This window comes from Lycium ferocissimum, chromosome 3, assembly GCF_029784015.1.
Source record: "Lycium ferocissimum isolate CSIRO_LF1 chromosome 3, AGI_CSIRO_Lferr_CH_V1, whole genome shotgun sequence".
Lineage (NCBI taxonomy): Eukaryota > Viridiplantae > Streptophyta > Magnoliopsida > Solanales > Solanaceae > Lycium > Lycium ferocissimum.
The window spans coordinates 978,098-1,001,306 of NC_081344.1; the positions used below are offsets into that span (position 1 = coordinate 978,098).

Here is a 23,209-nt window from a genome sequence, read left to right on the forward strand (position 1 = left end):
GTGGTATTTCCACTAATTCAAGGGTCCTTTACAACTTGGTGTAGTTATTTGGAAGATAGGGAGCTTGTTCCATCAAATTGACAACTTGGTCAAGTGAAGAAGATGGGAGAAAAAGGTAAAAATTAATTCCTTTTTATTATGTTATGAAGGTTTGTTTATGTTGTAGTATGTAGAAATGAGTAGAACTTATGGAAATATGAAAGTTTGCAAAAGTGGGTGTGCATGTAAGTAGGTGGCCGTGTATGTATATTGTTGTATAAATAATATGAGTTGAATTTTATGTTGTATTCCAGTTGTGGTTATGATAGACTTTATATTGGGAATGAAAGTTGAATGAATTTGGTTGAAGTTGGAAATATAAGGTGTTGGTGTGGTATATGGAAGTGGAATGGAAATGGATTTAATTTTGTTTAATGTGTTAGTTGTATTGTTGTGATCCTTATAATGTAAATGAAGGGTAAATGGGTTCATTTGGTATTGAAATTGATTGTAGGAGATTATGTCATTTTAGTACGATTTTATGATATAATGGAAATGAAGTGGTTAAAGTGTGGATTGTTGTTGTTGATCGTGAATTTGAAAGTAGAAGATGTGTTGTGATGGTTTTGTTGCATATGTAGGAACTTTGGGTAGAATATGGAATTGATGGAATTGTTGAATATTGGATATATGGCTTGGAATATTCTTGGCCTATGTTTGAATGATCTTAAATTAGTATAGAAACATGAAAATATTAATATTGATTTGAAAATGCAAGGTCGATTGGGAGTTGTTGCATTATTTGAAAAAGACTATTTATGCTAGAATGCGTTTCTAGCCGATTGTTGATGTTGTTGATATTGTTGTTGGTTTGGTTGCTGCTATTTCGGCCGAGTTTAAATCTCGGAGATGCTATATTTATAGGGGAGATGCTGCCCGAATTTTTGTAGACAAGTAGGGGCTAAGAATGAATTCTTAAAGGCATATAACTTATATTTGGCAATCGTGACAATTTGTAGATTTTGGAGCAAACGGGAATTGAGTTTAAGCGAGCGTAAGACGCACGTAAGGTATGTAAAGCTATCTCTTTCTTCTCTTGGCATGTCCTAGGTGTACTAGGTTTGGATTTGAGCCTCGGGGGTTATTCTACTCATAAAAATCCGAGTCTGATTTTAGGTACTATTCATTCAATGTAATTAAATTATAATTCTTATGTTTTGTTGGAAAACTATCCGAACATCCATAATTTACATAAATGTGATAGAATCGTTTTGAAATTTACATGGATGACTCCATAGAGTCTAATGTTCGTAATTTATATCCGCCACCTCGACTTGACCCGAGGTGAGCCCACTAGTCCCGAGACTTCCTTCGTTTGTCTTACTTGATCCACCTTTGTATGGTATAAAGAGGGGACTTTTGCCTACGCATTTAAGGCTCCGTTTGATTTGCTCCATAGGTTATTTGAGAGCTCAAAAATGTAAACGATACCAAATTTCCAGAAAATGGCTTATGAAGTATTTTTCGAAAGTTTTGTAAATTTAAAGACTCATACCTTTTGTATACTAATTCTGACAGACTCGATACTTATTTTGAATCTTCTGATCTCAATATATATATATATATATGTGTATTTATTTGTCGAGTCTTGGAATTTAATGGTGTATATGCATATGGTTTCCGCACTACTCTGCAAGTGCCTAGTACTATGGTATCGTTCGCGGTTCCCGGCCGGTTTGTGATCGTGCGTACCATGATAAATTCGGTTTTTATGCTGTGTTACGGTTCCCGAGACCTCGCCATAAAAACGGGTTCCGTTTATGGAGTTATGCTGTGATATGGCCTGTGATATGTGTGATGATATGATATGTTGTGTTCGGGGTGTACGGAGATTTGAAACCTTCTGGAGTATGCTGTGTGTGGCACCAGCGTCGGAGTGGTGACCACGTTCCTGAGCCTTATGCATGATTTCTGTTTGCATTATATACATATGTCTTCAGTACAGATTTTGGTATGTTGATCCGGTATTCTCTTTCTATACCTTTCACTTCGTCTTATGGTTTGGATTTCGCACCTTATGCTTTACATACTCGGTATCTTTCACCGACCCCTTTTCTTCGGGCCGCGTTTCGTGCCGCAGGTTTAATAGGTTCGTGGTGAACCAGTGTAGGCTGCACATTCTGCTATTACAGAGTGCTCCTTTTGGTCCGGAGCCCATATGTTGGTACCTATCTTCTGCGATGTTTATGCTTTTGTATATTTGATAATTTGGGGTACGGCGGGGCCCTGTCCCGCCATATGATTCCGTTTTTGTTTTGTAGAGGCCTGTAGTCATACACGTGGGTAATGGTTCATGTGTGTGTTCGTTTGTTTATGATCTGTGTCTTACAGCGGTCCCGTTTGCTACTATGGCCAAAACGGCCCATTTGTCTGTGTGTATGTATCTCATGCGTGTATATTCCGCCAATCTACCCCGTTTGGATACGGCCTAAACGGCTCGTATGTATATGCGTATTTATATCCGAGATGTATTCCGCCGCCTTTTTGGTTTTGATATGATACTTTTGTACGCGCGACCGCTTAAAATGGTATTTATTCCCACTTCTGCTTAAAATGGTGTATGTAATATCTGAACTGGCTAAAATATGATGACTTGATATGAAAGTCTGTTTGGGCGTCCAAGTAGGGCGCGCGCGCCCCTAATTATAACCTGTCGTACATATATATGCTTAACAAATTTTCTTTGAGGAAAGAACATATATGGCACTCGGCCATAAATAATCCCACCCTCTAGCCCAATTTTTTCTAAATCCAAATGTAGCAATTAAACAAATTTCATCCATTAACCAAAACTTAATAAGACAATTTTTAAATAAAAATCCAAACATGAAAATGTTTGAGGCGATTTTTATATATAATATGTGTCATTCGCGTATAAAATATGTATCAGTACCTATTTGTAATGTATAAAAACTGTATAAAATATGAATCACTAAGGTATGTATCATTTTTGTATATAATATGTATCATTTGTGTATATAATGTGTATCAGCCCAGTGCAACTGCGCTGTATAGAATAGAAAATTTATCATTTTTGTATATAATATGTATCATTTTTGTATAGAAAGTGTATATATAATTCCAAAGATGTGTATATAAACTGTATCAGTCTTGTATAGAAAGTGTACCATACGTATAAAAAATGCATTATAGAAACCGTATCATTGTGGTAAAAAATATGTATCACTATTGTATATATATATAAAAAAAAAATATCATATCATTATTGCATAATATGTGTATAATAAATATATAATTAACGTATAATTTATGTATAATAAATGTATGATTAATTCCAGCATATGTATATAAACTGTATCATTCTTGTATATGTAATTTCAACATATGTATATATGTTGTAGCAGCCTGGGCTTTTGGGCCGGCCAGCCTTGACATTATTTTAGGCCGATCGGCCATTTTTTGGCATTATTTTAGGCCGAATGGATTCCTGAGGGTATTAGACCCAAATATTGACTAAATATGACAATACTTTGAGCCATTGGACACACAATGTCCTTTTCTCTTTCCTTTTTGCCTACTCCCAGAAAAGAGCCGATTCAAAATCCCACTGTCAAGAAAAAAGCTAAAAGCACTTATTTAACTTCTAGCTCGTTTGCAATGGAATTCCTAAGACTAAGACCAATAATGCCGTATGTTATTATTATTATTATTTTGCTTGCCAGATAATTTCTTCCCTCAAAATTGAAAAATTTAATACATAATTGCCTACCTCACACAGTGGAGCCCACTTGGGAAAAAGCATTTTTTTTGTGCGGAATGGCCTTCAAAGGCACCGTCTTTAATTTCCCCCCCTCAAAATTTAAAATTTTTAATTTTTAATTTTTAATTTTTGTTCTTCGTCTAAAATTAATGAGTTCTGAGTTCGAACCCTCGTTCAGTTAAATATTAAAAAAATAAATCACAAGATAGAAGTTTGTAGCAAAGTTAGGCCGATTCGGGCAAAAATTAGGCCTTAAAGCACAAATTTGTAAAATTTCAACTAAGTAAAAAAAAAAAAAAAAAAATTGCCTGAAGGCAAAACTCTGCCTTAAGCATAATTCTGCCTGAGGTAGAGTTTTACATGCAAAACTTTATCTTGCAAATTTAAACTCAAACTTGCGATTTTTTTTTTAAATTTTGGCTGAGCGGGAATTCGAACCCGAAATCAATTTTTTTTTTAGCGAAGAATAAAAATTAAAGACCACCAATTTGAGGGATAAAAATTAAAGACGAGTGCTTTTGAAGGACAATCGTGCAAATGACCAGGGAAAAAGTGATCAGTGGGTCGAGGATGCTTGTCTCGGTTCACACCACTTAAGTTCAAAACATCAATAAATTACAAAACCCATTGGCTTAGTATTATTTCGACAAAATACTTGTTTTAATGTGTATATGAATTGAAGTTTATTCTATATTTCTTCCTACATATACATGAGATCTTTGAAAAATTAAAGTAAAAATAGCAACAACTGGCCATTTTCGAGTTTTATCTTTAAAAAATAATCATTATCTTGGAGTTTCAACTTTTACGCTGAAACTTTATGATAGTATCCTCGAATTCAGTCGTAAAAGTTGAAACTTCGTGAAAGTGGGACTGAATTGTAATAATCGGGCTGAAAGTGGTTATTTTGTGAATATCAAGAAGAAAGAAGCTACAGCAGACTTTTTGAAGTTGGCCATTGGGCTCCACTTAGGAAACAGGAAAACAAACTTCAGTTTAGGCCAGACTCCGAAAATGACTAAACCAAATACAGCTGTTCTTCACGGACCAAATGAATTAATGGAGAAAATGAATTATGATATGATGTACATTGGATTGGAAAAAAAAAAAAAAAAGAAGATGGACATTGGGCCCATTTAAAGAGAGTAGTAATAGCGTGGACAAACTACTTCTCAATCTTGTAATTAAAAATAATTTCATCAGGGAGTTTGGAATTTCACAATTAATTTTTCGTGACAATGTCCCGGAATTCACCTATGAAATTTCAAATTCCACAGCAATGGTTATTTTTTCAATTACATGAGTTGAAAAGTGGCTATTTGTGAATTTATTCAAACGGAACATAGAGAGTTACATATAGAAGTAGTAAAAGTGAATAGCCACTTTTTTTTCCAATAACTGAAAAATAGCTGTTGTCGTAGAGTTTTAAATTCCTACATATAAAATTGCATGACAATATTTTTGAGTTTTACATGTAGAAGTTAATGCATCATGACAGTGACTAATTTTCACTTGATGAGTTGAAAGGGGACTTTTGTGAATTTTATACTATATGGAGCCCATAAGCAGGCCCAGCAATACTGATTTGACAGTAACAATTCAATGTTTGGAACAGCAAGAGGCAATTTAATGTTTAAACAGCAAGAGGCACAACTGTCTTCATCATGGGCCATTCTTAATAATGTAACTTTTAATAGTACACAGAAAGAGGTAACCAATGATGTTGGTGTACGTAAAATATCAGGTTTGTCTCTCATCCAAGATCAATTATAGACAATTGACAGAAAAAGAGGCCCACTTTTGCAGTCTCATTGATGAATCCTGATGGACTCATGGGCTCCACTGAATTCATTTTTTATTTGGGCCAATTGAAAATGGATAGCTCAAGGGCCTTAGCCTCCATTCTCTTCATTTTCTATTTGGGCCAAGTGGAAACGGAAAGCCCAAGGGCCTTAGGCTCTATTCTCTTCTTTTTCTATTTGGGCCAAGTGGAAAAGGAAAGCAGGCTCCATTCTATTCATTTTATATTTGGGCCAAGTGGAAAAGGAAAGCCCAAGGGCCTTTGAAATTATTGGTTTAGCCCAAGGGCCTAGTGAAGGTGTATGCATTCCTTTTTTACCTGCTTTGATATTGCTTTATCCTGAGCCGATAGTCTATCGGAAACAGTCTTTACCTCCCAATGTAGGGATAAGGCCTATGTACACTCTACGATCCCCATGCCACACTTGTGGGATTACACTGGGTATGTTGTTGTTGATAATGTAATTGATGGAATGCTACTTGACAATGCGTTCTTCTGTTCCGAGACAAACTGTTCCAAATACTTCGAATGTTCTACATGTTTGTAGGTCCAAGGCTTTTAGGGTAAGTTATTAACACTCTTTCTAGATAACTAACTTATGTTTGTTTAGTGTTTAATTTAGAAGGTAACATGCAATTGGTTTATAAGTGACAAAGTTGCAGCTCGTTTTTATACTTAATAGTAAATAAAGCTTAAACTCATTGATAGGGAAGCCCAATTAGTACCTGTTTGTTTTGGTGACCCAATGTCACAGTTATTTGGAAAAAAAATTCACAAATAGCCACTTTTCAGTCCAAGTAATTGAGAAATAATCACTTGTTCTGGAGTTTCAACTTCTATAAGTGATCTCCATGATACTCTCGTGGAATTTACTAGTAAAAATTGAAACTTTAAATAATGGCTATTTTTATAATTACAGGGCTATTTTGAATTACAATGGCTAATTCGCGCTATTACATGCAAATATTTCCACACATGTTGTAATGGAAGCATTTGGATAACATTCAAAATGAGGACTTCGTCTCTTTCAAACTATGTGATCATATAATTTTTTTCGTCCATTAAAAGAGGAAGTTATTATTCAGTTTGCAAAGAATTTAATTTGAATTTTATGTTTTACCCTTAATCACAAATTCTTATAACCACACAAATATTTCGACATGTTTAAGATTACTAGTTTCAAAAGTCTTATAAGCACACAAATATTTTGATATATTATAAAAAAATTATTTTTTTCTTAATTTATGTGCACAATCAAATAAGTTCACATAAAATGTACCACGAGGTAAATGATAACTTAATTAGAATGAGAGTTATCAGGTTTGTGCTTCTTTTTTTATTTTTCCCAAGCACTTGAATTACTCTACAAAATTTACACATTGAGAGTTAGCCTGATTCATGTTTAGTTCTTCTAACTCAAAATTTTCTCTCATTTTCAAAATAGGATTTGAAGATCTAGACATTTTATCGATCTTGTCATTTGCTATTTCTTTTATATATTTTTGTTTCATTTTCTTCACGTAACACAAATATACTATTTTATTCATTGTTTTTTTTTTCTTAATTTCATTTTATTTTGGGACCACCAAAAGTATTGGTTCAAGCCTCAAGGTCAAGGGATGCCCTTAAGACACCTTTTCTTTTTTATTTTTCTTTATTATTAAGTCAGATATCTATAGATGTGTCATCATATATCGATACTTTTCCTTAAAGAAAATTATTTATATTTTTGTCTTATTTATTTTTCGGTGACCGTTGTCTATTTCTAATATTATTTTCCACTCGATGTTTGATATTTACCATCGATTCATTACTTTACTCGTTTTAGAATCGTAGATGTAATACTTTATGGTAATTTTCGCTTCCAATTAAACCATCGTTAACGTGGAGATTTATAGTCCATAAACGGAAGGATTATTGTAAGTCTCATGACGTACTGTCAAAATTTTGAAGTACTACAAATTAGTTTTTCTTTAGAATCTTTGAACTAATTATCTTGATTTTTGATTAATTAATGATTGATTTGATTCATTAAACTTACTAATCACATGGGAGTGATCTGTATAGCAGCAAAACCAAAGTGGCTTCCGTTTACTAAATGAGGATAAAGAAGAATATAAATTGTTGTCTTTTCTGCCAAAATCAGTGCACATGACTTCCTTTAGTGGCAAGTTGGTGATCTAACCAAAGAAAATAGTTTGTTATTTATATAATCTTTTGTCAGTTTAAATATTACTCTACAAAAACAGACCCCGCAGATATAATATATTATGTATTATATTAAAAGTAATTTTTAATCCATATACTTAGTACATAAACTTTAATATATATAATATAATTTCGTGAATTTAACTGATATCCTTCGATGATAGTTATGATGTATATCAAATTTGAGCATGTGTAAAACCTTATTATTCCTTTAATGAGTAAGTAACTCTGGCTTTAATATTCAATAAACTTATAAGCAGGCTGGGGAAAAAAATCACTTTGGCTAAACTAAAAGCTAAATCGTCACCCTTCATATTATGTGGCAAAAAGTAGGTTAGTTTCGTGGCTAGACATTCAACTTTTTTACTTTATAAAATTAAACAAAAGTTATTAACCTATTATTCGTAATGAAAAAGTCGTCAACTTTATTTATGTATATCACATAAAGTCATTTTTTAATAATAAGAAGTAATTCAACTGTATGTAACGTAAGTATCAAACGTCATTAGGAGATATAGTTGGTTATAATATTATTTGTCTATATGATACATAGATAAAATTGATTGACCCTTTTATTTTATTACAAAAGAGAATTTAAGTATTTAGCAATTTTCTGCGATAGTTAGACAATGTCAGTAATCTTTTCATTGTAAAAGTAGTTTTAGTGACTTTAACACAATTAATAAAATAAATAGTCAGTAACTATCCGTAATATTACCCGAAAAAATAAAAGGAACACAAACTTTAGAAGAATCAGTATATTCGCAGAGAACACGGCAGAATTCTTGGATAAATAATAAAAGGAGAAAGAAAGAGGAGGAAAATGAGGGGTTTGACCTTTTTGGAGAATTTTAATTTAGAGAACATGGAATATGAAAATGAATGAATTAGATTCTTACTCCTTTTTCACAATTTCATGGTTACCATGCAAAAAACATCCTTAAACGTAATCTAGAACTTAAACAACCATGCAATTTTTTGCTAACATATTTTGAGAACCAACAACAACCACACATATCTAGTGTACACAAACCTTATCCCTATCTTTGTGCGGTAAAAAAACTGTTTCCGATAGACTCTCGGCTCTATTTTTAGAACCAATTCTTTAAAAAAGAAGATTGCCCCGTACATGAAGTATTTTGTGTTCATGTAGGGTTCTGAAGAGTGTTATATAGTCAACCTGCCCGACGCAAGTATCAATAGCTAATTTCACCCTTGAACTCGTGATCCATAAATCATACTCTATAAAGGTAATTTTAACATTGCTCCCAATCTTCCTTTTAGAACCAATTCTTTCAGAACTAAATCAAAATCAAATCCGCGAGATTCCTTGTAGCTTTATGAGCCTTAGCTACCAACTCTTTAAGCATCTTGTACACCATATTTTTTCACTCATTTGTTATGGAATTAGTCAATTTCATAAAATGATTATTTATGCTATTTAAATTAGAAACAACAGAAAAATCATGTTATTTATGCTTTGAGAAATTTTTAGATTAACGTATATATATATTTAGTCTTAAATTTACGGCTGTCTTTGTAAAAAGTTAATCTCTTTGGCATGTTCCAATCTAATTTACCATTTCACAGTTTAACCTGAAAAGTTAAACAAAGCTGCAATAACTTTTTGTCACACTATCTTATAAAGTAAATTCGAAATATCTTTGGTTTTATGCTGATGTCATTGAACGTCAAGTAATATATGCAGCCAAAGCATTCAAAGGATTAAAAAATTCATTATACAGAAGAGTATGGGAATCAGCTGGTTCAAATTTTGAGGTCATTCTGTTTTTTTTTTTTCTTTTTATTTCTCACCCGGTGTTAAATTGAGCAGTGACGAAATTAGAAATTTATGCAAGGGAACTCAAAAAAAAAATTAAAATGTCACAATTGTAATTTAAACTTATGACCGAAAGCAATTTTGAACCCCGTTTACCACTAGAATTTTTCTGCATGTCAAGGGATTCAACAACTCACATATAACTCAAAAAGATCTTTTCGACTCTATTTATGCAGTGTAATTTTTCAACGAATGAGGTTCGGCTGAATCCCTTGACACTAGTTAGTTCGCCACTGCAGTTGAGGTTCTACTATATCCAAATTTGCACCAATAAATTTCACATAGGTGGTAAAACACTTCCCAACAAAATAACAGAATCCGATTCGCACAAATAAATTTCACATTAAGGATAAAGCGTTTTTAAGATAATTTAACTTTACAGGCTCGAACCCGAAACATGATTAAGGATAAGATAATACTTCTTTCACTTCACCACAATCCTTATTGATTATTCTGTTTTTGTATCTCCAGCCTCCACTTATTTGCCCCTTAAGTTTCCAAAATTCTCCATCACCTTTTTCCATATTTACTATTCTTCTTTCAAGAAAATAAAACTCCAAAAGAAGCTGCTAAGAGATCTAAAAGCCTCTTCTGTGCAAAGAACCAAAAAAAATCTTGAAAGACTATTCTTTATTGCTTGTTCTTGAAGATTTCTATCTCCATACTGCTTAACAAACAAGCTGTTTTACTACTTTTCTTCAATGGTGATTCCCAAGAGTTAGTTATCTTCTTATTCTTGTTTCTATATATTCTTCAAATTCCAAATTTAAATAAGGGTGCTTTCCAAAAATGGACTCAGAGTTTGAGAAAAACCAGAATAATTCTGGTTTGTTAAGGTTTCGTTCAGCTCCAAGTTCTTTTCTTGAAAATTTCATTGATGGTGTTGGAAATAATGGAAATATGGTCACTGAAGATAAAGGGTTGGTCCCAAAATTCAATCTTGCTGCTTTAAATAACCAATTGGTGTCTCAGAATTCACTTGATAGTAAAGTGTTTGCAAATTTGAGTAGTAGTAGTAGTAATTCACAGTTGCCACCTCAATATCCGAGGCAAAATACTACTACTGCTCATGTGGGGTCTAATATGGATGGTGGTGGGTACAGGGTGATGGGATCATTATTGGGAAGTAATAATCAACAGGGGCAAAACAAATTGGCATCAAATCTTATGAGGCAAAACAGTTCTCCAGCTGGCTTATTCTCTCACCTCAATTCTCAAAATGGTACTGTTTCATATTCTTGTTTTTCTTCTTTAGGAAAGTACTATAGATTTGGGGCTATCCCTTTTGTTTTTTTTAAGTAGGTAAAAGGGTGCATTCATTGATAGTTCAAGTATTGTTATATATATTTTCAGTTCTTTTTAATGTGGAATTAGAGTTTCTAGTAGTTGCTAAAAGATTAAGCAGATGCATAAATATCAAAAGACTATATTTAAAGGAAAGTTCTACAAAGTGGTAGTGAGACCGACTTTGTTGTATGGGGTGGAGTGTTGGACAGTCAAGAACTCCCACGTCCAAAAGATGAAAGTCGCAGAAATGAGAACGTTGCGATGGATGTGTGGGCACACCAGGCGAGATAAGAATGAAGATATCTGGGATAAGGTAGGAGTGGCATTGGTGGATGACAAGATGCGGGAAGCGAGACTGAGATGGTTTGGGTATGTGAAGAGGAGAGACACAGATGACCCAGTGCGGAGATGTGAGAGGTTGGCTATGGATGGTTTCAGAAGCGGTAGAGGTAGGCCGAAGAAGTATTGGGGAGAGGTGCTTAGATAGTACATGGCGCAGTTTCAGCTTACCGAGGACGTGACCTTAGATAAGAGGTTATGGAGGACTCAGATTAGGGTAGAAGGCTACTAGGTAGTCCCGCGTATCACTTCGTACTAGTAGTCGCAGTTTTGATCTATAACTTATTGTCCTTTGATTCTTGCTACTATATGTTGCTCTTATACTTCAATTATCTTATTTATCTGTGGTAGCTACTGCTTTTCTTTTTTTTTTCCAGACTGATTTATCATGCCTTTTTCGCTTTCGTTAGTTTCGTTTTCATATTGCTTTGAACTGCTTGTGCTTATCTGACCTTTTCTCGTCATGTTTTCTTTTGAGCCGAGGGTCTTTCGGAAACAACCTCCCTATCTTCCGAGGTAAGGGTAAGGTCTGCGTACAATTTACCCTCCCCAAACCCGACATTGTGGGATTTCACTGGGTATGTTGTTGTTGTTGTTGTTGTATATTTATGTTGATATTCTGGTTTTTCCCTGATTTAGATCCTGTTCATATATCTGTTCTAAATTGGAGTAGGTGATGGCAGCCTTATTTCTTTTGTATTTTTCTTTCACTGTTTGAGTGAATAAGTTTCATCAGTATGAAATGGGGTCCTTTAATGAGTTACCTTAGAAACTCAGACTTTCAAGATTTAGGTAAGTGTTCAGTGTTCTAAGGTACAAGACCGAAAAAAGCACGAATAACAAATTCATATTTTGTTCATTCCATTGATATGCTCCCAGGTACCTGTAATTGTGATCTGTCTGCCAGAATCAAGGGGACTTTCTATAGAAACCTCCACGAATAATCGTCCTTTTTAATTTTTTTTGGCTTCTCACCTTCTTTTCCTAGTCCTAATTGTGTTGATTGAATGAAAATTTACAGGCTATGCCATGTACTTGTAATTGTGATCTGTTTGCCAGAACCAAGGAGTCTACAATCGTCGTTTTTAATGGCTTTTCCGCTTCTCACCACCTACTTTCGCTAGTCCTAATTGTATTGGTTGAATGGCAATTTACAGGCTATGCCACGTTAAAAGGCGGTGCTGGAGGTTATAGAATGGCAAATGGTGCCAATGTAGATTCATCTCCATCTTCAAGCCGGTTGAAAGATCATTTTATCTTCCCATCCGGGACACCCTCTTCATTAGGAATGTTATCTCGAATCTCAGAGGTCGATAACGAGAGCAGCATAGCAACTGCCCCTGATGACGAGAATATGGGATTTCCTTTTACATCTTGGAGTGATTCCTCACAGTTTCAGGAGACTATAACAGGCCACAAAAGGGAGTTAGATAATGAGGGTAGTAAGCTTTTTGCTAATGCTCAGGTATGATGAGGATAAATGTTAGGGTATAATTTGACATCATTTTTTGTTAAGTTATGTGGATTTTGAATCGAAAATCTTGCGTGCAACCAGATGGAAGAACTTGGAAATCGGCCTCCAATTTTGTCACACCACCTAAGTTTACCAAAGACACCAGCTGATATAGCAGCTATGGAGAAGTTATTGCATTTTCAAGACACTATTCCCTGTAAGATCCGTGCTAAACGTGGCTGTGCTACTCATCCTAGAAGCATTGCAGAAAGGGTAAGACATGCATAAATATGCTTAGTCCCAATCTAACTCTTATGTTCATTGTTGTCAAAATCTTGTAACAATATCTGAAATTTCCTAAGAAGGCAGTCTAAGCTTAAAGTTCAATTTTGAATCAAGAAGTATCTTAGTATAATTCGCGAGATAAAACTCTATGGTGGTATTTCAGGTGAGAAGAACGCGTATAAGCGAAAGAATGAGAAAGCTACAAGAGCTTGTTCCCAATATGGACAAGGTAGATTTCTTTCAATTTCAGTACTCTCTTTTTTTCTTTTAGTGGTCTTACTAAGTGTAAAATTGATGTTGACAGCAAACAAACACTGCAGACATGCTAGACTTGGCTGTCGAGTACATTAAAGGCCTCCAAAAACAGTACAAGGTATAACAAATGGTCAATAATCTGTAGTAATCAATCTTGTCTTTGAAACTTCTCACACATTTATGTTATGATTATAGGTACTCGCTGATTGTCGGGCGAATTGCAAATGCTCAGCAATGCAGAAGCCAGATTGAAATCAAAGGGTCTGATTTGCTTCTGTACAATGGAGAAAGAGTATAAGTGAAGGAGTATACTTGAATGGAGTTTATTTTCAAAAAAGTAGATGCTAGAAACTTTAAGAAAAAAGTTACAAGGAATAACTACAAAGAAGAAAAAAAGCAGATCTTTGGCTGTTATTTTGCAGATGATAGATGCTAGAGACTAACAATGTTTCAAAGTTCAAGCAAACATAATTAGTTGGAAAATGTACATTAGTTGCATAGGACATGCAAGAATAAGATTATGCATTCCTTGTTATATGCATTCCCTTTCTATTTGAGTTTCAATTATATATACTGATCAGTGTGATTTAACTGGTTATAGCAAGTAATTACTCTATATTTAGGTTACGATATAAGGTTTGATATTGAAAGTCATGTGTTGTTATAGGACCCTGATCTAACAGGGGGGAGCTAGGGGGCGCAGGGGATCATCCGAATCCCATTTGCCGAAAAATCATACTGACTATACAAGGTCAAAATTAATCATTTTTGTATAAATAATTGATGTGGAATCCCCTTGGTTCTTCATGTGCTTACTTCTTTATATTCTGAATCCCCTCAATGAAAATTTTGGCTCACCACTGAGGGCACATAGCATAAATCCTTTTTCTTTTGCATAATAAAGTTAGGGTGAATTAGCATAAAAGTCAATGCTTCCTTTTGCCCACTTGATATCATATATGAGCTGTAGATCCCTTCTTTCTATTTATAGACCAACCAAGATGCTGATGGCTGAGGTTTGTTATCGGTGGAAGTCAAACATATCTAAATATTAAAGCCTATATGACTCAAACCTTTAACTGCCTATATGACCTTTTGTTTCTCTTTCTTCTCTGAGGGGAGGGAACCTTATCTGATTCTTTTCTATTTTTTTAAATTTGTTTTATTTAATAATCATGGTATTCGGGCTAGTTTGGCTCACATCGACTAATTTAATGGAATACCTGATACCTCCCATCAACATACGTATTGGGTAACTTTATCCACGACTCCATCGAGGCTTGGACAGATAAAAAAAATCACCTAGTATTTTCTCTGTTGGGGTTTAAATATGAAATTTCATAGTTCTCGGTCCACTTTATTGACCAGTAGGCCGTACTCTTCGGTGCATTGATCCTGTTCTATTATTTGAATGGACACTAAATTTTAAGAAGCATCTCTGCTTACTGCTATGCCTTTTTTGTTGTCCAATTAGAAAAAAGGGCTGATAGTATTCATTGAATTGAAGTGGTTAGTTGGTTGCCTTGGGAATGCTCATACCATATCAGTTTTTGAGGTGGAAATGTGAAAACAAAAGTGCAAAGATACGTGACAGATTTGGCCCCGTGACAGCCCCACAACGCTGACTAGTGTGTAAGGTGCTGTAATAAAAGACTAAAAGGTGCTGTAATAAAAGACTAACACGTGAAGGACAAACAATCGACCTTAAGTAATTTTTGAGACACCTTCACCGTGTTATACCAGAAGCTTCCCTATCTCAAGGAAATTCAACAATTTATACTACTTTAAATATACAAAACAAATATCTTTATACTATTTGTACAATATAATTTCTGACGAAACCATTTGTTTCACTTGACATCCCTTGGACAAGGGCGACCTAGCACTAAGGGTGTGCGGGGAGGGACATGGATGACATTTTACTGTCCACCCCCCTCACCCCACAGACAACACAAAACCACACCCTACTTTTTATGCCCCCTTCTTCTTGTGAAGATCACAAGATTATCTTTCAGAATTTATCAAGAGCGAATCTAAAATAACCAAGAAAGTATTAAATGAGGCATGAGATGGAAACAAGCTTCAATAATGCTCGTGCGTCAGCTCATATTGGATGGACTGAAATGGGATGAAATGAAGCAACATAAACATGAGAATTTCCAATAACTGATCCTAGCTTCCTTTCTTTCATTTTCTGGTAGGCCAGTAAAAATGGGATCAATTTGTCTGAATGCTCCCCATGGTCTCTAAGCTATTTTCGTGGATAAAAGAATAGCCAGCGTGATGAAAAATAAAATAGTCTGCAAAGAAATTGAGTCTCTAAGAAAAGAATGAATGCAGAAAAACAGAAGTATATGTAATATCAGCATAAAAACTCACCAAAACTGGAAGAATATATTTAGGCTGATGGCTGAATATGAAAGATTTCCTGGTGGTATATAAAGTCATCAACTGATACTGTAAAACATTTCCAGAAAAGAACTACAAGGAAACATAACAAACCTTTGATTCAAGGTTCCAGAGTGTCTGCAGGTTCTCAAGATTGCTTCAAGCCTCTTCAAAGTACTCGTTGCATTTGGATCATCACAGTCAACCTGAAAGAATCCATCGATAAGTTTTTTTTTAGTGGAGCACGATCAAATTGAAGTATCAAGTTTTGAAACAAAGGACAACCATAGTCAAACTTCAGCTATAATTTGAACATCAAAGGCTCCACATTTATGAGACGGACTAATTTAGAATTTTACGGTCTAGCTCATCATGGGGCTAACTCTAGAGGGGCGACAACAACAACAAACACGCTTCAGTCCCAAGCAAGTTGGGGTCGGCTATATGAGTTCTCACTGCTTCATTTAAGCTATACTCTTGAGGTATTAGGATGAAAAACTCTAATGATGCAGATGTGAACACGAAAAAGGAAAATTGAGCAATTATAAACTTAGCCAATAACCTCTAGAATGAGTAAGTCAGAACTGTAGACAGTGACGAAATCAGGATCGGAGAGTCAAAATATGAAGCACTAAAAACACAAAGAAGCCACGGGGATTCTACATACAGTATGCATATGTAATTTTTAGTTCATCTAACTACACAGTGTAGTTTTTCAGCAAAGGAGACAAGGGTGGCTCTGCCACTGACTGCAGAGTTAAGGTTGTTTTGAGAATAGACGTGTTATACCTTCGATTCCATTATGCAGCAGAAGTCAAAGAAAGCTCCGTAGATATCCACCATTGTCTTGGTCTGATCAATAATCTTAGCACAGAGGCCTAGAAAGAAGAAACCAAAGAACAAGACATAGTGAGAAATTGTTGTTATTCACAAAATATTATCGGACGCCTTAATATTCCACATCGGGCAATTCTTAGGAGCCAGATCAGTTGTCCAACCAAAACATACGAGCAATTTAGTCGGTAGGAAAAATTTGACATATATACTGAGAATCGTGTATATTACGGATTACCTAGTCTGATTGAAATAATAGACATGCATATTGATAAGTTGTGTATCCTTACCTCGTCTCATTTCAACAACACCTTTGAAAATTTCACCGTTGTTGTAGTACATCGTCAAATTCCCCATATTTATGATCTAGAAGTATATGAAAGTCACAAGGCAGTGAGAGCTCCAAATAGTATAAGTGCAAATTGAGTGATTACTAAAATGTAAAGCTCAAACTGATTTTGTTTGCGCTTTCTAGAACAGATCATGTCACATTCACATACACAGACCAATACGTGGTGCAAAAAATTAGGACATACGGGAAAATAGCGATGAATACCTGAGGAATTGCACAGAACCGAAAGATGGCTGGATCGCGTAAATTAGACATGTAAGCCAGACAATCTTCTGCATGTAACAAAGCATTAGTGACCATTTCGTTCAGACATTGTACTGCCTTGGCTGAGTTTTCCTCATACTTAAAGTCCTGAGGCACATAAAGAAGATGGCAATTACTGAGCAATAAATCAACATATGAACTTCAAAAGAGGAAATATCACTTTTTATGATGAAAACAAACCTCGAGTTTGTTAACATATTTAGTCCAAATTTGACGGGGCCAAAACATTCGACACTTGGGTACTTCATTTATGTCCTCCAGGTAATCTCTAATGATGCTTATTTTCTGAAATACATAACCAAATATGCTTGTGTCATCAGTCAGCATACAAAGCTTTTTAAGAGAGCTGCTAAACATGTTTGGGGCCAATACCTGAAGAAATAAACCCATGGAAATGGAGAGGGATTCTGGTGCTAAATCTTCTCTTCCAGAAGCATAAAAAAGTTTTGACAATCCTAATCCACAAAGTCCAGCTGCATAGTGACAATATTCATTATAATCGTTGATTGTTTCTACCTGCACGAGACCAGATGACATTTAAGTGAAATTTACGAGGATTAAGGGGCCGGTGATCTTAGAAGCATAAGTGAATTCAGGATTTAGAGTCAGCAAGTTCAAAATGTGTCTGATCTTATTATGTATACTTTGAATCCGTCCATTTTAATAAACACGCAATGAAGTTCATCATGAGAATTAGACATGGTCTGTAATTCATAATTTGTTCATATCCTTATTCACCTCCTTGCATAGAAATTTTGCCATTCCTTCACCCATTCTCTTGGTAATATCCTTAATCACCTCCTGATAACTGAAAAATACACAGAATGATTCATATCAAATACTCATATGCGATATAGCATCGTATCGATTTTTGAAGTCAAACTATGATAAGCTTCAAAGTATATTACTACTATAAATGGACTGTTTATTATTATCACTACATGAAGTTGAGAAGATCCATGAAGCACATCTTGTGAACTCGTGTAAATCTCCCTAAATATCTTACAATAAATTTTTCAATCTGCAATAATATGTTAATACCAGAAAAGCAACAATTTTTTATTTTGTAAGAACTCACTTTGTACCAAGCTCCAGGAAAGCAGTGGAAACATGATGGAATTGGTCCATGAGAACCTTGAAGGCCTTTGTACCACCTAAGAATAACAATTGGTATAAGGCTACTACCTAGAAAACTTAAAAGAGTATCACAAAATAAGATCAACTAACATAAAACAGAAATAGGAATCAATAATGAAGAGCCAGTCTACTCTCAAGTCGTATTTTTTCAGAAAAACAACTGTTATGTAAAAAGCCAGTCAACTCTCGAACAGATCCCCCCACTCAGTGGCGTCGGTAAATTTTCACTAGGGGCTCAGCATCTACTATATATACACGTTAAAAAATTGACCTTATATATATATATAGTGGGATTTTCCAACGATGAACCTCCTCCTCCTCTAGCTAAGCCCCTGCCCCATCTAGTGGTGGAGCTAAAGGTAAAGCAGGTCGTTCAATTGAACCTCCTTCGTCCGGAAATAATATTCTGCAGTAGGGTAAAAATTACTTTTTCGTACACGTTAAAAACAACTTTTTCGTACACGTCAATTCCCATCAACATACAGGAAATTTTAAAGTATAGCAACTTTGCTTCTTTGAATCCCCTTATTAGGATTTCTGGTCACTGCCCCCCACCATATAACAAGAAATTACAAAAACCAACTACGCTTTCCAAATCGAGCCTCTTAAATTACAAAAACAAGATTAACCAAGTTGGGAAATATAACAAGACGGAGTGAAGAGCGTAAGTTAAGAGTAATTGACATGTTGGAGAAGAAAGAGAACTTACATGAAAAATGCCATTCAGGATCATAGAAGTGGCAATAAAAGTTTCTCAAGATAGGTACTCTAACCTCAGTGGCTAAGCTGGTATCATCCTCTGTCCATTTGAAGGGGGAAAAACGAAATTAGAGAATACAAAATTTCTGTTGGAAAACTTTATAGAGTCCACACGAGATCGCAAGTAAATCATTATGCAGAGATATAAATCTAGAAGATTAGTAAGGACACTTACCTTGAATCATTGTAAGAATCGGTTGAAGGAAGTCATGATCTTTTTAGTCTTATTACTTTCTTTATGGTACTGTTTAACGAGACAGAGAGTAAAAGAATCGGTAGCAGACATAGAGACCACAAACAATATATTTATTAATAAGACAACCTTTCCGAGGCAAACTTTCAGAAGAGGCGTACTCTTCAGAGGTAATCTTTCAAAAGAGTGGTAACTCTTCGGTTATGAACCCATCCACTATAATTGAAAAGTTAATTAAGTTTCTATACATATAAAATTCATTAGATTTATATATATAGCCCATAAAAATAACACTTTATTAGATCAAAAAAATGAGCTTCTTTAATTGATAGCAATCTATGTACCATCATATTAAATATATGAGTCCACTAAATAGAGAATTTCCAACAATTTCTAATTATAGAGATCAACAAATATAGTAAAGCAAAGACTTCCTACAATATATTCATGAAATTAGACCAATGAGAGATTATGGAATTAAACATACCAACAGTGTCAAGTGCTCGAAGAACCAAATAGTAAACACAAACCTGCAGAGTTGAACAGAAATTTATAAGACTCAAGGATAATTTCACCCATTGATTCAACTTTATTTTATTGCTTCAAATTATTTTTGGAACTCAACTTTAGTACTTAAGTATCAATGAAGTCATCAAAATAAATTTGTAACTAAAAGATGACTCAATTTTATCTAAATACCATGGAAAACATTTCAGTTCTTTCCTCCTAGCGCGTTAACAGTTGAATGAATCCATGCTTACCAAAAATAGTGCAGTTATATTTAGATAAAGTTAAGTAATTTTTCTTTGTAAAAACAATTTAGTGATTTTGGTACCAATAAAATGAAAGTTGAGTGACCATATAAGATTAGCCTACCGAAGAAAATCCATGCATAAAAGATATAGGTGCTACATTTTGTTTCTAGAGATGAATTTAATTAAGGACAAAAACAAAGGAAAGAAAAACAAATGACTTATACATTGATTTAACGGAAAAGGTCCAAAAATACCCCCAACGTATGGGAAATGGGTGAAATCTTCATCCATTAAAACTTATTGGTCCAAAAATACCGTATTTTTTGGGCTCAAAATGCTATTACTAACACCCTAATTTTGATAGTATTTTTTCAATTTTAAAATGCCACGTGGCTTGTTTTGATTGGCCACATATATTTTTTAATTTTAAGGTCCATACTTTTCTATTCTATCTGTTGCATATGATATTCCTGGTTGTAAAAATATCATCCGCTTTTCCTTAAATACTTTGATTGAAAACACATAAATAGAGAAAAACAATAGCCAACAAGAATAACCTCGTCATATTCTGGAAAATAGCATCTGAAATATATGGAACTCTATGAATTGTTTATTGACCAAGAATAGAAGAGATAAAGGTTAACTTTTCAAATAGAAATCTATCTCAAGTTTGTCTTGTAGGTCAACAAACTGTGAGGAATTATGTCATATAATAAGAAAATGAAAGAAAGATAATAGTACCATCTCTGCGTATCCAATTAATGGAAGAAGTTTCACCCACGAATTGTCTCATTTATGTTCTTCGAATGAAATGTGGGTTTTAAAAAATGGCTCAACGGGATTGGATTTCGGGTGGAGTTTAATTTTTAAATTAAATAATATATATGGCCAATCAAAACAAGCCAAGTAGCATTTTAAAATTGAAAAAATACCATCAAAATTAGGGTGAGTTTGAGGGTATTCTTGAGCCAAAAAATAGGTTGAGGGTATTTTTGGACCAAATAGGTGGATGGAGGGGTATTTTTAGACCAATACGTGGATGGAGGGTATTTGTGAGCCATTTCCCATACGTTAGGGGTATTTTTGAACCTTTTCCGTTGATTTAATATTATATTAACATGTTATATAGCATGTAACTTACTTTAAAAAGGAAGCTTTAACTTACTACGTCTCGAAGATCGCTAGGAAGCTGTTGAATGACGAGAGCAAAACTACGAGAGACCTTTCGGAGAGTAATATAGCAGAAGGCCCAGTGTGGCTGCAATGGCGTCTTCTTTTCGATGTGTTTAGCAGATAGCATGAGCTTCATCAATGGGGATAACTCATCTGGATGCCTCATTATCTCCCCCATTCTTAGTAACCTCATTGTCTACGTTTTCTCTCTTAGGCGATGGGCAGTACTATTTCAGAACAAGTGTGACCACAAGAGCCTCAATATTGACAGTATATATAAAGGATATGAGAAAATAGAGAATTTATGAGCAGCAGCAACAACAACATACCCCTGTATCCCACAAGTAGGGTCTGGAAGGATAGGATGTATCCAGACATTAACTCTACCTTTGTAAAGTAGCAGTGGCGAATCCAAAATTTAAGGGTCATAGGTCACTCATTTTAATGTTATCATTAATCAAAACGGAAAAATGCTGAGCAAGGGTTCGAACACAGGTCCCAGCTGCCAGAGGCGGATTTAGAGCATAACACCCTCGATAAAAAATTACAATATATATAGGGTAGATTTTCCATGTTTATGTACATATATTAACTTTTGAACATTCTGAAAAATGCAAAAGATTATCTCAAGCGGTTCAATGCCATCGAACTATCGGAAATGACTCATTTATGCTACTCGTCAATAGTTTGGCTCATTTATGCCATCGTCTGTTATCAAGATGACTCATCAATATTATTTTTTATTAACGCCAGTTTTATAATACCAGATATGACACGTAGCCTCTAATTAGATGTTTATGTCATTTAATTAAACCAGCCCAATTTTAAATCTCAAATTAATAAAAAATCTGACTCGTACACCTTACCCACCAACCATAATCTAGTTGGAGGCCACGTGTCATATCTGGTATTGTAAAATTGACGTTAATGAAAAATAGCATGGATGAGTCATTTTGGTAACGGGCGATGACATAAATGAGTCAAATTATTGATAAGTGGCATAAATGAGCCATTTCCGATAGTTCGATGGCATAAGTGGATCAAACTATTGATGAGTGGCTTAAATGAGCCATTTCCGATAGTTCAATAGCATATTTGAGCCTTTTATGTATTTTCATTACGGAAAAGGGTCAAATATACTACTTGTCTTGTCGAGAAAAGGATTAAATATCTTCGTTATCTTTGAATTCAAATATCTGCCTTCCCGATCTTTGGGTTCAAATATACCCTTCTTTTATACTTTGATTCCAAGTATACCCTTCCTCGTTAAAATTGTCCAAGGTGGATATGACATATGACGTGACATTGACAACTCGATGAGGTGGACACCACATGGCATGCCACCTCACCACCCGAACCCATTTACCCCTTTCTTTCCCTTCTTCCACCACTACCATCTCCTTCCCTCCACAACCTTTGCAACCATTAGCACCCCCTTATAATTTATCAGTTCACAAGTTTGCTGTTCTGCTGATCAAGAATGCGGTTTAATGAATAATATTCAATCCGGTTTACAGTTAAAGAATGCAGTTTTCTATCTGATTTCTCAGTTTTAGCAAAATTTCCTCAGTTTAAGCAGATGAAAAATGATTATTGTAATAGAGTTTACTGTGTTTTACAGCTAAGCAGAAGCGTGTTGTTTTCTAGTGAATTTTTCTTTGTTTAGTAATTTTTTCGCTGTTTTATGGGTGAAGAATGCAATTTTCTATTAATCTTCATCTTTTTCGGCATTTTCCGCTGGTTTATTGGTGAAGAATGTGGTTTTCCAATGGTGGCGTAGTGACACATTAAAGTGTAATTTGAATAAATGCGTGAATGTATCAATAAATATATGATGCCTTGTTATCAATAATCATTGCCTTATCGTTTTACTGAAATTTTGGAATTTCGGATATGGAAGAAATTGGATACTTCTTTTGGTTAGATCCAATCTTCTGTTTCTAAACTCATTGGTGGTTATCAAAATCCCAGAGGAAGTTCATTAGATTACGACCTAAACTTCCCTCTAGAAGTATAATAAAATCATTTCATTGCTAATGATCGTAAAGGTTGTGAATGGGAAGAGATGGTAGTGGTGGAAGAAGAAGGGGAAGAAAGGGTAAATGGATTGGGGTAGTGAGGTGGCA

General features: G+C 34.7%; 2 protein-coding genes across 3 annotated transcripts; one reads left to right on the forward strand and one right to left on the reverse strand.

Annotated features, from left to right (window-relative positions):
- The first annotated feature begins 10,082 nt into the window (after positions 1 to 10,082).
- LOC132049140 (transcription factor bHLH130) lies at positions 10,083 to 13,763 on the forward strand. The gene is made up of 6 exons (XM_059439831.1): positions 10,083 to 10,831; positions 12,393 to 12,700; positions 12,791 to 12,961; positions 13,137 to 13,202; positions 13,278 to 13,346; positions 13,424 to 13,763. Exons 1-6 carry the CDS (start codon positions 10,399 to 10,401, stop codon positions 13,478 to 13,480), a joined length of 1,104 nt encoding a protein of 367 aa, XP_059295814.1. The 5' UTR covers positions 10,083 to 10,398; the 3' UTR covers positions 13,481 to 13,763.
- A 1,230-nt stretch (positions 13,764 to 14,993) lies between these two features.
- Positions 14,994 to 21,419, reverse strand: LOC132049139 (squalene synthase-like). Of its 2 annotated transcripts, XR_009413055.1 has the most exons (14): positions 21,076 to 21,419; positions 19,643 to 19,685; positions 18,913 to 19,002; positions 18,145 to 18,220; positions 17,805 to 17,874; positions 17,439 to 17,582; positions 17,247 to 17,351; positions 17,007 to 17,153; positions 16,741 to 16,816; positions 16,406 to 16,494; positions 15,731 to 15,822; positions 15,608 to 15,656; positions 15,083 to 15,528; positions 14,994 to 15,033 (listed from the first exon to the last, which is right to left on the reverse strand). XR_009413055.1 is itself a non-coding variant. In XM_059439830.1 (13 exons), the coding sequence occupies exons 1-13, from the start codon at positions 21,274 to 21,276 to the stop codon at positions 15,475 to 15,477; spliced, it is 1,236 nt and encodes a 411-aa protein (XP_059295813.1). In that variant the 5' UTR covers positions 21,277 to 21,419; the 3' UTR covers positions 14,994 to 15,474. The 2 variants fall into 2 exon arrangements, 1 of the variants encoding a protein (XP_059295813.1); XM_059439830.1 differs by having other exon boundaries at positions 14,994 to 15,528.
- Positions 21,420 to 23,209: the final 1,790 nt, after the last annotated feature.